This window comes from Girardinichthys multiradiatus, chromosome 1 (genome assembly GCF_021462225.1).
Source record: "Girardinichthys multiradiatus isolate DD_20200921_A chromosome 1, DD_fGirMul_XY1, whole genome shotgun sequence".
In the NCBI taxonomy this organism is placed as follows: Eukaryota; Metazoa; Chordata; class Actinopteri; order Cyprinodontiformes; family Goodeidae; genus Girardinichthys; species Girardinichthys multiradiatus.
Genome location: NC_061794.1, coordinates 33,499,638 through 33,512,525, shown reverse-complemented (window position 1 = coordinate 33,512,525; position 12,888 = coordinate 33,499,638). Strand labels below are relative to the sequence as shown.

General features: G+C 37.9%; 1 protein-coding gene across 4 annotated transcripts; it reads left to right on the top strand.

Moving 5' to 3' along the window:
- Positions 1 to 277: 277 nt before the first annotated feature.
- On the top strand, positions 278 to 12,429 carry spo11 (SPO11 initiator of meiotic double stranded breaks). Of its 4 annotated transcripts, none has more exons than XR_007041193.1 (18): positions 278 to 676; positions 1,384 to 1,497; positions 2,820 to 2,908; positions 3,262 to 3,328; positions 3,468 to 3,576; positions 3,906 to 3,992; positions 5,505 to 5,541; positions 5,634 to 5,743; positions 5,827 to 5,926; positions 7,137 to 7,174; positions 7,410 to 7,486; positions 7,829 to 7,940; positions 9,734 to 9,863; positions 11,449 to 11,614; positions 11,721 to 11,837; positions 11,920 to 12,123; positions 12,233 to 12,284; positions 12,363 to 12,429. XR_007041193.1 is itself a non-coding variant. In XM_047384910.1 (13 exons), exons 1-13 carry the CDS (start codon positions 564 to 566, stop codon positions 9,851 to 9,853), a joined length of 1,173 nt encoding a protein of 390 aa, XP_047240866.1. In that variant the 5' UTR covers positions 279 to 563; the 3' UTR covers positions 9,854 to 10,096. The 4 variants fall into 4 exon arrangements, 1 of the variants encoding a protein (XP_047240866.1); XR_007041180.1 differs by having other exon boundaries at positions 12,230 to 12,284; XR_007041187.1 differs by having other exon boundaries at positions 12,190 to 12,284.
- Positions 12,430 to 12,888: the final 459 nt, after the last annotated feature.

Here is a 12,888-nt window from a genome sequence, read left to right as displayed (position 1 = left end):
TTGAGTAATAGAAGTCTACCAATGACATTGGCTACTTTGCAATTTTGCAGAATTAACACTTAAATAACATTGAAGGGTTACTTTTAATTGCTTAAGATTTGTCAACAATGGCAGTAGCTAATCAGTTTTTAAATCGTGTCTAAAGGCTGCCTTACAAAAATGCTTTTTTAAGCACTTATACATAGAACTTCCACCACCAATACTTATACTTAAAAAAAATCCAACCATCCATTTTCTGTACCCGCTTCTTCCGTACAGGGTGGCGGCGGACTACACCCTGGACAGGTCGGGAATCCATCACAGGAAAAAAAAAAATCCTTTTTCATATTTTTTTAATTAGAAGGGCAACATCATACGAAGAAAAATAACTATTTATTTATTTTTTATTAAATAGCAAATTTTGCTAAAGTCGATGCGTCATATTTTCGCATGTCCACATCTATTAAAGCACGAGGCAATCAGCTGCATTTAGCCGGCGCGAGATTTCAAGTACAAGCTAACCCTGAAGGTTAACCGCCAGACAGGTATTAGCTGCTAGTTTTTTTTTGACATACAGACACATAATGAGTACTTTGGAAGCACAGCTGTTTTCTGAAATTGACAAGCTTCGTGTTCAGCTGATGAACAACGTCGACTTTAAGGCAGAGAGCCAACGTTCTGTGGGGGAAATCAGTCCGTAAGTTCACCGTTGTCTGTTTGTTGCTGAAGGTTAGTAAACGTTAGCCTGGTTGACACTTTTTTTTGAGGTGCAAATTTCACTTTCGAGTATGTAGTTTTAATCTGGTGTTGTTAATAGCCATTAATAAAGCAATACAATGTGGGTTAGGTAGTCAGTAGTTTGATTTACTATCAGTTGGCTAGTTTTCCAGAAAACGTTAAAACCTTTGCTAACTATTCTGTCGAACGTCACCACAGTCGGACAAGGCTTTAGTCAAAACGTCCGAGGTTATATATAACCTGTCTGCACGTAACGTTTAAGCTCCTACATCAAAAATGATTAACTACCAAGAAAATAAACGATACTTTAAAAAAGAGGTATGAAATGGAAGTGTGCTGGCTGCGGTAAAGTGAGCCGACCCTTGGAAATAGGCAGTCAAACTAGCCGAGGGCTTTGCGCATACATAGTGCAGTAGGGGTGCCCTTGCTGGCGAAAAAAACAAAATAAGAGAAAAAGAAAAGCATAATTCTCAGAAATATTATTATATTGAATAATAAATAATAATATATTTATGACAAAACTACTGTATACTTATACATTAATATTTGAAGTATGAACTGTATTCAGAGGCATGTTTGTGTCAGTGTCACCGTTTTCCTCCTATTGTTTTAGATGCTTTTGCCAAACAGTTGTTTTATTAGATGCCTTGATTTTTTTTAATTCAGGGATGAAATTTTAACTCGCATTGAAGGTGTAATCCTGGGAATAGTTACCTGTCTGTCCAGAGATGAAGTCCCTATCCTGGTACTGCCCAACAGGTCCAGTCGGGCCAATGTCAGGTAAACCTGATTTGAACACATTTTCATGTAAACATTTTCTTTCTTTCTGTCATAGGCTAGTCAGCTGCGTAACAGACATGCAGCTCATAGTTTGCCAACAGCGATGCCTTCATAAGGGAAATGGAGGCACTTCTTTAGTTTCCAAAAGTGTCTGATTTTTTACGATTCGAAATATTTCAAGTAGCCTGCTTTCAGCCAGCTGACTAATAGTATGCTGCAACATGTGGGGTAGGGGACGGGCAGAGCTGCGTAACGTTGTGCTCCATGCAGCTGGAGTAATCTCTGATTAATCCTACACTTTTTCAGCATATTCAGCTGTTGTCTGTGTTCTTTTTACTGATGTTTTTATATATTTTTTAAGTTCTGGCCTGGCCTCTGTCCTTCTTGTAATGAATTAAGTTTTGTTTCTTGTTGAAATACACTTGGCAGCATATCTGATGGCTTCATAGGTTGTTCATGATCCATCCCCCAGGAGTCAGCTGACTGAATAAAGGTTTCTATATTTTTCTCTGACTTACAAGAAAGACAAGAACAGACATTCGATATATGTTAAAGATAATATTATAACTGTAATAATCAAAGTGTTGTGTTATTTTAACTGCATTAGCAGTGATTATTGCTTTTCTGTTTGAGATTTAAAAAAATGGACATGTTAAGCATTTTGGTAATACAGTTACTATGGTATACTTACTCTGTTGTATCATCAGAATCTCATACTAGGCCATGCCTAGGCTGCTAAAAGGTGTGCACCAGTTCTATATCCAGACAGATGCTTCCTCGCAGTACTGGCCTAAGCCACTTGACCTTTCAACAAGCCCAAGCTGTCACCAGATAAATAAAAATATACATACAAAGCTTTTGATATGAATCGAGGCCTTACATGATGATGATGTTACGGTTTATTTTTCTTAAGAGGAACTAAGCAGTCAGGTCAGACTGGGTTTGCATAATGAGTGCCCTATATTAACTGCCAAGTCAAAATGATTGAAGCTTAAATAGCTTTCTGTTCAATAAAAGACGACGGAGTGATAAGGAGGGCTTTGTGCCTGCATAGGCAAACCCATAGAGAGCTTTAAAATGACTGTGTTGTGGTGATCTCACGTTCAAAACAAAGACTCGCTTTCAGTCTTTTTTGGATCAAAACACGTCAATTTCAGACCCAATCCTTTGTGAAAGTTTAAATGATGAATCAGGAGGGTGAGGTAAAGTGGAATCATTTAAAGTGGCCCTCAGGGTCTGAGGTGGGAACTTCGAACACAGAGCACGTTGTCCGTATAAATGGACTTTAATGATTTTTTGGTCTCTTTTTTTTCTACATTAAGTTTTGACAGTGCTGTCGGACTTCAGATGAATTCAGAGCGCTCTGTCACCTCCGTCAGGAGTGACTGTCCTTCATCTGTTACTAAATTTGGTGAGAAAAGAAACACACTTCTTACACATCAGCCTCAAATTCAACGCTCCCGCTTGTTTTCACTCAAAAGATCTTTGCAGCTGTGTGGTTCTTCATGTGGCTTTAATTTGTATTCATTATAAGCATATGAATAAACTGCACAGACGGCAGTAAAAGTCAGACTTAGTTTTAGGTGACAAATTGGCAGGGACAGAACATGTTGAAAGAGGCTTTTAAGGATCAGTTCACATGGAAAAGAGCAGATATTTTTTCTTGGGTCTCTTTTCTCCTTCTGTCTTGTAAAACTAGAAAAGAATTGATGATTGTGAGTAAAATATAAATAACAAAACTTGTCTTTCTTTCTCTGTTCAAAGCACAAATTCTGAAGATTCTCTCCGTCATCTACAGACTAGTGCAGAGCAACTCCTATGCGACGAAAAGGTCATTTGTCATCAAGGAATTTCCCGAAAGCCAAATGAAAAAAATCCCTTTCGTTACATTCTTATATACTTGTTTAGTGGTTTTACAAAGAAAAGGCGGCATTTCTTCAATGTGCTTACTTTGAAGTTTTCTTCCACAGAGACATATATTACAACAACACACAGCTGTTTGGGTCACAGAGAACTGTGGATAGCATAATAGATGACATGTCCTGCATGTTGAAGGTTCCTCGCAGATCACTACATGTGGTAAGTGTGCATATTCATTTCAGCCTGACAGATGGTTTAGATAATTCAGTGACAATGCTTGACAGAAAATGCAAACCTCTTATATTAAAAGCTTGTAGCAGAATTCTTTTGAATATTAGCTAAAATCTAACAAATGAAATATTTTAGATTAGTGCCATATTTCATTTTTGCTTCAGTTCATGGTTCAGGAAACACCTGTGGAGTAAATATGGTTTTACTGATCAAACAAAGATAGAATTGATGTGGAGTTCAAAAAGTCAGTGCTGCAAAAGGGATGTATAACCATATGTCACATTGTGTGTGTATTTGTGTGTGCCTTTGGTCTGTAGTTGGCCACATCCAAGGGCTTAATCTCTGGTGATCTGTGTTATTTGGAGGAGGATGGAACAAGGATTGACTGCCACTCCAACTCAGCAGTAAGTTTCCTCCAAAATCAAAACCTACTGCCTCTAACCTCAATAACTATCCCTGGCAATGCAACAGATCTAATGCTTCATATCGTCTGAATATTTTGTCATGTTATAACCTCAAACTTCAAAAACATTCTATCAGGATTTTATGTGAAAGCATAAAATATGTGAAAGCAGTGTAGATTGTAAAATGGCCAAAAATGATTCATGGTTTTCCATTTTTGTCTTTACCAAAAAATGTGCCTTTCTATTGGCTCCCTCGAGCAGACACTTCGTAGAGCCACTTTTCTTCTTAAGAACAGCTTCAGACGTTATGGGGTATATTTCTACCAGCTTTGCACATCTAGAGACTAATATTTAAGGACATTTTCTTGGCACAGATTCTCATTTGGATTTAGGTCTGGACTTTGCCTGGGCCATTTTAATGCACAGGTTTACTTTGATCTAAATCACGGTATCGCTCAGACCTTATGCTTAGGGTGGTTGCCCTGCTAGGAGGTGACCCCTGCCCCAGTCTCAAGACGTTTGCACCCTCTAACTTATTTTGTTCCAGTATTACTCTTTAATTAGCTCATCTTGCAATCAACTCTGACCAGCTTCTCTGCCTTGGCTAAAAACAGCATCAGAGGAAAGTTACATTTTAAAGTTTCTTTTTCACATACTAATTGTTGTCTCTTACATGACAAAGAACAAAGATGACGTCGTATTATGGCTCTCTTTCAAAAATGACTGTGTCAAACTTTCATAGACAACAGATTTGTGGAATGCACAACTTTTAGGACATCTGATAGCTGTTGTAAAAAATACATTCTCCCCACACAAGCTGTGGATATCTGCGGCTCATCCATGATCCACCCATTCATACAACTTTGATTTTTGCTTTCACAAATGATGTGGTATTTCTAACTCATTACAGCATATGAATAATGGCCTGCAGGATGGATTAAATGAACTCCACATAGTAGGTTCAGGTCTTAAGAATTGGTGGTGAAAAGTATTGATGAAAACAAGCAAATAACTTATTAAAAGCTTAATTTAAACTTACTGCTCTCCATGGTTACACTTTCCATTGCAATGAAGAGTAAAGTGCAAACAGGGTCATGATGAGCAATAACTAAAAGAAAGTAAAGATATGTGTAGACTTGCATGTTTGAACAGTTGGTTTGTGTCAAATGTTAATCATTTAAACTATTTGATAGTTTACTTTGTGACAGATGTTGTGCTTGAATATGTTTAAACTTCCACATTATACAGCCCCATTTTATTTACGGTAATTGGCCCAGTCTCTGTGTTACTATGTTGTGCCTCCTTTCCATTTTTTTCCAGCACATCACTGTCATCAGCTTACCATATGGTCTTGTACTGTTGACAGGAACATCAGTGCATGTCTCAATACAACATGCAATGCAAAATTACTTGTAAAGCTCCATGATGTGTCAACAAGTCTACGTACGTTTTGGTGAATCAAGCTGACTTTGCAATATTTACAGTCTTGTTTTCTGTGGATTTTTTTTCTAGGCTGTTTCAGTTTCCCCAAACATCACTGGAATTAGAAGTATCCTTTAAACACCAGCTGAGTCTTAAGTAAACATATCATGTGTTTTTTTTTTATGGACAAAATGATATAAGGTCTTAATTATTTTTCAGATATTGTTTCATCAGCTAAATTTATAATGATAGTAGAAAAGGATGCAACATTCCAAAGGCTGCTGGATGATGACTTCTGCACAAAGCTCTCTCCTTGCATCATAATCACAGTTTGTTGTATTTGTTGAAGCCACAGTCTTTTTTGAGCTAACCTGAGTCACAGTATATTTAATATTGATTTTGTGTGAGTCAGGGTAAAGGTGTGCCAGATGTGAACAGCAGGCTGATGGTGAGAAAACTGTGGGACACGCTGCACATTCCCATCTTCGCCCTGGTGGATGCTGACCCTCATGGTACAGAAGATATATCTGAATGCAGATCAGTCTAACTCTCACGCATGCTTTGCATAGCTCACCACATCTATCAAAACGGGTCTCCTTTCATCTCTCGACAAACACAGCTGGGTTGCATGTCTTGTGTAGTCAGCCCCTATTAGCATCTATACAGTTTGTTGTGGTACAGTAGCCTGCAAATATATTCATACCACTTGAGCCTTTCCACATTTTGTAACTGTACAGCCACACACTTTCATTTATTGGGATTTTACGTGGTAGACCAACACAATGTTGTGCATAAATGTAAAGTGGAAGAAATATGACTCAAGGTTTTTCTATTCTTAGAAGGCTGAAAGGTTTGGAAATCATCATTATTCATCAACTCTAAATTAATAGGTCGCGGGAGTACTTTTCACTATAGTTACAGCTGCAGGTATTTTGGGGTACGTCTGTTCCAGCTTTGCACATTTAAAGAGTAAAGGTTCTGCTCATTCTTCAGCAAATAGCTGAAGCTAAAGTCATGCTGGATGGTGAGCAATTTTCAATTTTTTTCCACAAACCCTCAGTTGTGTTTAGGGCTTTGACTGGGCCATGTTAACAGATAAATAAGTTTTGACCTAAACCATTGGATTGCAGCTCAGGCTTTATGTTTAGGGTCATTTAAACCTGAACCTCTGCTCCAGTCTTAAGTCTCTTGCAGGTTAACGGGTTTTCTTTGAGGATTGCTCTCTATTTAGCTCCATCCATCTTCCCTTTAATTCTGACCAGCCTTCCTGTATCTGGTGGGATAACAAGGATCCTCACAGCATGATGATTCCACCAACATGTTTCACGGTGGGGGGTGGTGTGTTCATGGTAAAGTGGTGTTGAACACCACACTTTTCAGATTTTTATTTGTAAAAAGTAAAATCTAAATGCTACATACTGTTCTTATTCCACTTCACGACTATATCTATTTTTTTGGGTTTGTCACTTAAAATCCCAAAATCCATTTGTGGTTGTATCATGAAAAAATGTGAAAAGATTCAAGCAGTAGGAATACTTTTGCAAAGCACTGTGTCTACTTTGGCTATTATTCCCTCTGTTACTCTTGGTGCGTTCAACCTTGTTCAAGTTGCATGGCCAGACACACATGTAATGTTTTACTTTGTTCAAAGCTCTGTTACACATCTTAGAGGATAATTCCTCTGGTATGTCGGTGTCTGTGTCTCTCTCTCAATTTTTTCAGGCATTGAGATCATGTGCATCTACAAGTATGGATCAGTGGTGAGTATTTTGTTTTTTTCTGTTCCACAGCGCTTTATTTAGTGTCTAAAATAGGAAATACTCACGTCTGCTTTGTACGGAGTGATCATTGTAGGCAGTTTATTAACTACCTTTTTAGCGGTTATGTTCATGTATCCATCCCAGTTTTACTGGTGACAAATTCCTAGACATAAAAGCATATTGAAGATATGTGTGTTGGAGAGATTTTGTGTAATGGAGTGTGGATTTTCCACAGGCAATGTCATTTGAGGCCCACAGTCTGACCGTCCCAAGCGTTATGTGGCTTGGCCTTCTCCCCTCTGACCTGCAGAGGTTTGGACACACAATTTGCTACTTCCTACTTCCTCCTCCCACCTCCAATTGGAGTTATATTCAGAGGACATTCAGCATGTTTGTTTTGGTTTCAGTTGCTGTTTACCTCTTTTTTCCCTTTAAAGACTGCACTGGAGTCTATGACATTTTAAATATACATCAATTTCAACAAATTTAGAAAAAAAAAAGAGTTTTTTGACATATATTTTTTAATTGTAGTCTCTGCATTTTTCTTGTATTCTCCCATTGAGTCGATTCTTATTTTGTGCCATCAAAATTCAGAAATGTTAGAAGAAAATGAATCTAATCACTAATTTAAAATGGTAACTTTGTCTACATTAGGTTGAGGGTTCCTGAAGATTCCCTGATTCCTCTTACCAAGAGAGATGAAAGCAAGCTCAGCAGTTTGCTAAAGAGACCTTACTTAACCATCCAACCAGACTGGTGCAAAGAGGTGAGTGAAAATAAAATGTAGGGCAAAGATAAAAACCAAAACTTTTTTAAAGTTATTTGGCCGCACTGCAAATTAGGTTTATTGGTAAAATAAGTAAGTTAGTAAGTGTTTGCAATAAACAAATCAAGCAAGAAAGTTTAAATAGCTCAGCATAGCTAATATTGTCAATGGTTTCTACAAATTAAACATAAAATGCCAATTTTGATGATGACGACTGCAGCCAGTAGTACTTGGTATAGCATCAAGTTGTCCAGCTGATTATAATCATAGCTTGTGGCGGCTTTCTGGACGAATCCAGTCCTTGTGGCCAAGGGCCTCCAGGTCACTGATATTCTTGGATTTGTGTGGTGCCCTTTGCTTCTTGAAATCCTGCTAAATGTTTTCATTAGAGTTAATCCGTAACACATCTCTTAAATACAAAACTGGCCTCATAAGTGGTAACTTTTTAGCCATTTTTACAAGCCCATCAAACATTTAACAATAATGATTTCCTTTGTGTTTTAATTCCTATGTGCATATTCTGGTAAAACCAACGAGGTTTCACACCTCTTCCTGTTTGGTGAGTACCACTTGTGGACTGTTGCAACATGGGGCTTCGCGCCACCCCCCAAAAACAACACGCATGGGTGCGCATCTCACGCTTGTCATCTTGTGCATGGACAGAGACAGCAACTATAAATCTTGTGTGACCTCGTCTTTTTTTTTTCTGATTGCACCAATGGCCTGGCCACCCCTCTAGCTACGCCTCTGATTGAGGTGTGCTTAGAATCGAATTGTCCTGATGGAAAATCCAATGACAGTTAACTTGCACACTGACAGAATTCATCCCAGGATTTCTAGACATGGTGTTGTTTGTAGCATATACATCATTCTTCCTACTTCACATGTATCGCTGAACCTCACTCCTGAAAAGTTTCAGTTTTTATTCACCTGACTGAACAGATTCCCCAACCTCTTTGGCTTAGTTACATAGTTGTGAACAAACTGAAAATCACTTCTTGTGCTTTTGGGTCAGTAGTGCCATTGATATCTTCCTGTTTAAGCCCCGTCCAAGTAGCGTAGCCACTGTTCCTTTGTGAACTGTCTTTCTGGAAACATTGGGGACCTTTGCTAACCTTTTCCACTGTTTTACGTATTTGTGATTTTCTCTGAACGATTGACATTTCCAACATGCAATGACACTTTATTGTTAACGGTCGATGTATTTGACGTGTTCTATCTCAGGTACACTAGATGCAGCTAATGAGGCTCACAGTTTGCATCAGGCGTGTCCTAGACCAGACCGGATGGTTTCAGAAGAATTCTGTTCAAGCAGTTGAATAATTTAGGGACTGCATTAGTCAAATTAGGATTAAGTGTTGAATTTGGATTACATCCTTGTAATATTTTATATACTTAAACTGTTCATGTGTAGTTTGTTTATTGCAAGCATCAGAACCATTTCAAATTTTACCAAAACACCTCATTTGCATCTGGGGTTGAATAATTAATTAGCAACTAAATCTGGTCTATAAAAGTACTTTTAGTTTTAAACACACCTAAATGAATCTGTAGAACATGTTCATCATTAAAAGTCAAATTCTAGGAAACAATGAGGTCTGATAATATTTTATTTAAACCTGGTGTGAAGCAACTTTAGTGTTTTTCAAAGGAATTAAGTTCTTCCTCATAGAGTTTTATGGTTTCCTTATGTGACACAGGAAAGAGGAATGTGTGTCAGAAGGCTTAATTCAAACATGTTTTTACAGCTTCCTATTCTATGCATCTTAAGGTTGTTTGCTTACCTGTTGTAGATGGAACTGATGCAGCAGAGCAAAGTTAAGGCTGAAATACAGTCCCTGTCATCCATAGCCCCTGACTTCCTCACCAATATCTATCTGCCCAATAAGCTTCGATATGGGGGCTGGGTGTGAGCACTAAGAGGTAAACTGGTTTCCAAAAAAAGTTCTGTATCTCAATATTTCATCTGACTTCTTTGAACACTACCAACGGTCATTTTGTTTGCAGTTTTAATGTGGACCCAATATTGCATGTGTTTAGGATGTGATTTAACTTGTAAATTATTGATTAAAACTCTGTGATGGGATCGTGATTGAGGTCATAAAATGTACAATCTGTTGTGATGTACTCTAATAAAGGAACACATTTCTTCTCAATGTTTAGTTGTAAACATGGTGCATTTGTATAGAAAACCTAAACGGCAAACAGGGAAATAAACCAATCTCTTTCCTGATGGGATTGCGGTTACCATCCCTGACTTTGTTTCATACAGAAAGTTCTGAAAAGTGTTCAAGATTGTTTTTTCTTTGTCTTTTTCACTTTAAAGAGATTTGAGAAACTTTTTGCTCAGAGTAAGGAAATAACAATCTTAAGGGAAAAAGTGCCTGTGAAGGAAATTCATTTGTAGTTAAAGTAAAATTCATTTAAATTTTTTGTATTTTTTTTGTTAGTGAAAACTATTCTTTTGTTTTGGGGTTTTTCAACATTAGATAATTATAGTTGCTTCATGTATAATGAAGTCCAGTATTTTGAAAAAGAGAATGAATGTATCTCGTGTAGATTATTGTCTCAGAAGTCACATACAATTAGATAATCTTGTAAGCGATGTGGAAATTAAAAGTTGTGTAATTAAATTCTAAGGACTAAATGCTACTCAAACTCACCAAAACTTGCCAAAGCACAATAGCTCCACCTGCTGACATTTTTAAAAATCATCAAGGAAGTTTAAAAATACCAAAATGTTATTCTACCTTTAAGAGGTAGAGTTATTCATTTTTAAAGATGTACATGAAGGTGTGTGCTTCTTTCTAGTTTTCTAATGAAATATTTGCAAAAACCATAAAAAGGAACAGCATTTTACAGGTCTGAACATTTATTAAAAAAGCAGCTCTTAGTTGACAACAAGAAACTGGTAGGTCTACGCAAAAATGGTTTGGGGATTTTCATTATGTATGGGTCACATATTTAATTGGAAAAATTAGGCTCTTTCAGATGTTTTACAGCAATTTCAAAAAATTGTGGGAATTTGTTTTTGTTTTATACCCACCACGTACCACTAATTTCGCTTGTACTGTAACAAACTGCTACAAGGGTCCTAAAAGGCGCGCATCACCGCCACCTGGCGGCAGCCGAGGTTAGAGGACGTGGTTTCTTTCGCAACTAATGCGTGACCGTCATTTCCCCAGCAGTATGGAGAGCCGTTTCATTCAAAATTAAATAAATAAATACTGCTATTGATAAATTATTAATAAATATTCCATGAAATAGATAAATATCCCCATGAAATAAAACAAAATAATTATTTTAAAATACATTTTCATCTTATTTTATTTCATTCATTTCGAGATTTATTTAATTTACTTAAAGATTTCTTTATTCCATAATGCAGTTTTATTTTGTGACACTTTTATTTTGTAAAGCTACTTTACGTATTTCAATGACTTTTACTTTTTAATCCCGTTTTTCATTTTAAGCTCTTTTTATTTCATGTTCTTTTTATTCAAATGAGGGGGCGGAGTTTTATCTATGGGGCGGGGCTGTGACAGCAGGGCCGAGCTCCATTTGTGGCTGTGGCCGGCAGAAGCATGCCGCTCCTTGCCAGAAGACAGCCTGCCGGACGGAGCCAGGGGATTCTTCATTGGGAAGAACTGGTTCAGCCGAACCGGAAGAACCAGGTGAGTCAGTTACAGACTGTTGCAGTAACTGCTTTTGCAGGTAAGTGTCGGAGTCTGGGAGTTTTCATGTTTTGTTTACCTGCTGCTAACACTTACTCACCACTAGATGCTGCCAAGATCCCCTTGTGTGGAGGGTAACAGGTGTTCCGCATTTCCATCAACCTGGAGGAGTATAAGAAGGTGGAGCTGTCAGCACTCCACTGCCTGAGTTTTAACCTCTGTGGTAACTCCTAATGGCCAAGCCTTGTAGTCTCAGTCTAGAGTTTAAGTTCAAAGTCTCTGACCTTTTTTGTGCTCCTTCCTAGGAATCCTCAAGTCCTGGTCTCATGTTCTTGTGACCATCAGCTCTGGCTCTTAAGTCCTCAGTTTTGGATCCTGCCTCAGCCTAAGTACTCAAACCTCAGAAGAACCTAGTTTGGTTCAATATCCAGCTGACAGCTCAATACCAACTCTGTCAGACAAGCTCACCCTGCTCACCCTCCACCAATTGTTCACCAAAGACTCACCAGGTAAAATCATCTCCGTTTAATTGATCTGGATTATTCTACTGCCCATACTCACCAAAGCCGCTACAGAATACTCACCGTCGTCCTGGATTATTCACCATTTCCGCAGCAGCGTCTATTCAGTCTTCCCAGGCTCCACATCATTCTTCCACGCCAACAAAACAGTAAGCTAAGATCTTGCTCCAATTCCCAGTAACCCCATTGCTCTCCAGAGAACTTACCTGTCCTCCTTCCCCATACAGTGCTGTGCCTCCAGTCCCGGTTCCAGTTCAACATCCATTACCTGTCAAATAAACTTATTAAACTTTTCTCCTGCCTCCTGAGTCTCATTCTGCATGTTGGTCAAATCTGTGAAGAAAACTATGACAGACTCAGTAAATGTTCCATAATATTATCTCTGCTACCTGTGATAAATATTCTACAGGTCCTTCTCAAAATATTAGCATATTGTGATAAAGTTCATTATTTTCCATAATGTCATGATGAAAATTTAACATTCATATATTTTAGATTCATTGCACACTAACTGAAATATTTCAGGTCTTTTATTGTCTTAATACGGATGATTTTGGCATAGAGCTCATGAAAACCCAAAATTCCTATCTCACAAAATTAGCATATTTCATCTGACCAATAAAAGAAAAGTGTTTTTAATACAAAAAACGTCAACCTTCAAATAATCATGAACAGTTATGCACTCAATACTTGGTCGGGAATCCATTTCCAGAAATGACTGCTTCAATGCGGCGTGGCATGGAGGCAATCAGC

What these genes read in the sequence shown, in the direction of transcription:
- spo11 (XM_047384910.1), top strand. Translation starts at nt 564, where the DNA reads ATGAGTACTTTGGAAGCACAGCTGTTTTCTGAAATTGACAAGCTTCGT. An exon ending in TCCAGTCGGGCCAATGTCAG is followed by an intron (nt 1,498 to 2,819) that starts GTAAACCTGATT and finishes TTCTACATTAAG; the next exon opens with TTTTGACAGTGCTGTCGGAC. An exon ending in CTCGCAGATCACTACATGTG is followed by an intron (nt 3,577 to 3,905) that starts GTAAGTGTGCAT and finishes TTTGGTCTGTAG; the next exon opens with TTGGCCACATCCAAGGGCTT.